Source organism: Rhagoletis pomonella, unplaced genomic scaffold (genome assembly GCF_013731165.1).
Source record: "Rhagoletis pomonella isolate Grant_MI unplaced genomic scaffold, Rhpom_1.0 Rhpom_scaffold_00002, whole genome shotgun sequence".
Classification (NCBI taxonomy): domain Eukaryota; kingdom Metazoa; phylum Arthropoda; class Insecta; order Diptera; family Tephritidae; genus Rhagoletis; species Rhagoletis pomonella.
Genome location: NW_023458556.1, coordinates 32,803,535 through 32,804,739, shown reverse-complemented (window position 1 = coordinate 32,804,739; position 1,205 = coordinate 32,803,535). Strand labels below are relative to the sequence as shown.

General features: G+C 43.8%; 1 protein-coding gene across 1 annotated transcript in view; it reads right to left on the bottom strand.

The window, feature by feature from the left end:
• Positions 1-206: 206 nt before the first annotated feature.
• The window catches only part of LOC118733456 (T-box transcription factor TBX1), a 73,401-nt gene continuing 72,402 nt past the window's right edge, over positions 207-1,205 (bottom strand). Inside the window, exon 8 of the mRNA XM_036462842.1 lies at positions 207-1,153. Coding sequence (XP_036318735.1) covers positions 312-1,153 — 842 coding nt within the window. The 3' untranslated portion in view covers positions 207-311. The remainder of the gene's footprint in view (positions 1,154-1,205) is intronic.

The following is a 1,205-nucleotide window of genomic DNA, read 5'->3' as shown; positions in this document are numbered from 1 at the left end:
TAAATTAACTAATATCATTAAAGACGAATAGCTAGACAATGAATTTTCTTTAAGAACACCTTTAGTTGAATAACTTTTTTGGTTGCTAATTGACTAAGTACGGTTGCAATGTATGATTACGAAAACTTAAAAAAGTGGCTACACAAATTTAATACTTTTAATTATTCAATTTCAAAATTAGTAAATTTTTACTTTTTCAACTGCACTCAACATAAAAATATGTTTTACTTATTGCAACATTTCACTGGTTCTTACATTTCTAACTATGGATGATCGCCGCTGCTTCTATGTATTGCTGCCCCTTGGAACATTTACCTCGGCACCAAATCAATGTAACTATTTGGACGCATCATTTGATGCGGTGAACCATAGAATGACTGATAGCTGCTGATATTATAAGCGTTTGCCGCTGCTGAAGCCATCGCCGTGGGACTGCCAGCCGCAGCGGCTGATGCCTGACGCATATGACCGGTTACCTTCAGCTTATCATAGGGACTTGCATAGCTGCTGTGATAGTGCTGATGATGATAGATGGCGCCAAAATTGCTATTCTCGCTAGCATATGGCTGACCAATTGTCGAGTAAATATTTGCGGCCATCATTTGTGAGTGAGAAGGAGGCACATGCGACTGTGACACTGCCGTCGGCATCATTTGACTTTGAGCAGCGGCGCTGAGATTCATATTCAAGTGTGAGTGATGTGTGTGGGCGTGCGTATGGGGCGGCATTAGGCTGGCAGCATTTGTGCCACTACTATCGCCATTGTGTGCGGCCAGTGTGACATGGCTGTAGGGGCTGGGAATATTACCGCTGGCAGCGGCATTCGCGGTAGATGTGCCTGGCATAACTGTTGCTGTTGCTGTATGTTCAACTTTCGGTGAGATACTGTGACTGTGGCTGTGGCTGTGGTGATGAGGATGAGGATGATGGCTATTGGTTGGAGGAGGTATTAAACCGTTACTGGTCATATGACCAGTAATGCTGCTGCTGCTGACGCCACTGGAAAGGCACTGTTGGTAGTTAAGCAACTCGGGTGATGTATTGGTGGTGTTTGTGGCGACTGGTGCGACTGGTGCGCTCGGTGAATCGGTTACTGGTTGAATCACATGTGCTGAGATCAATGCGTTCTGATGATTTTCCAATTCAGCTACTGCTGCAAAGAAGGGGGAAATTGAGAAAAAAAAGAGAGGATAAAATTAATTATG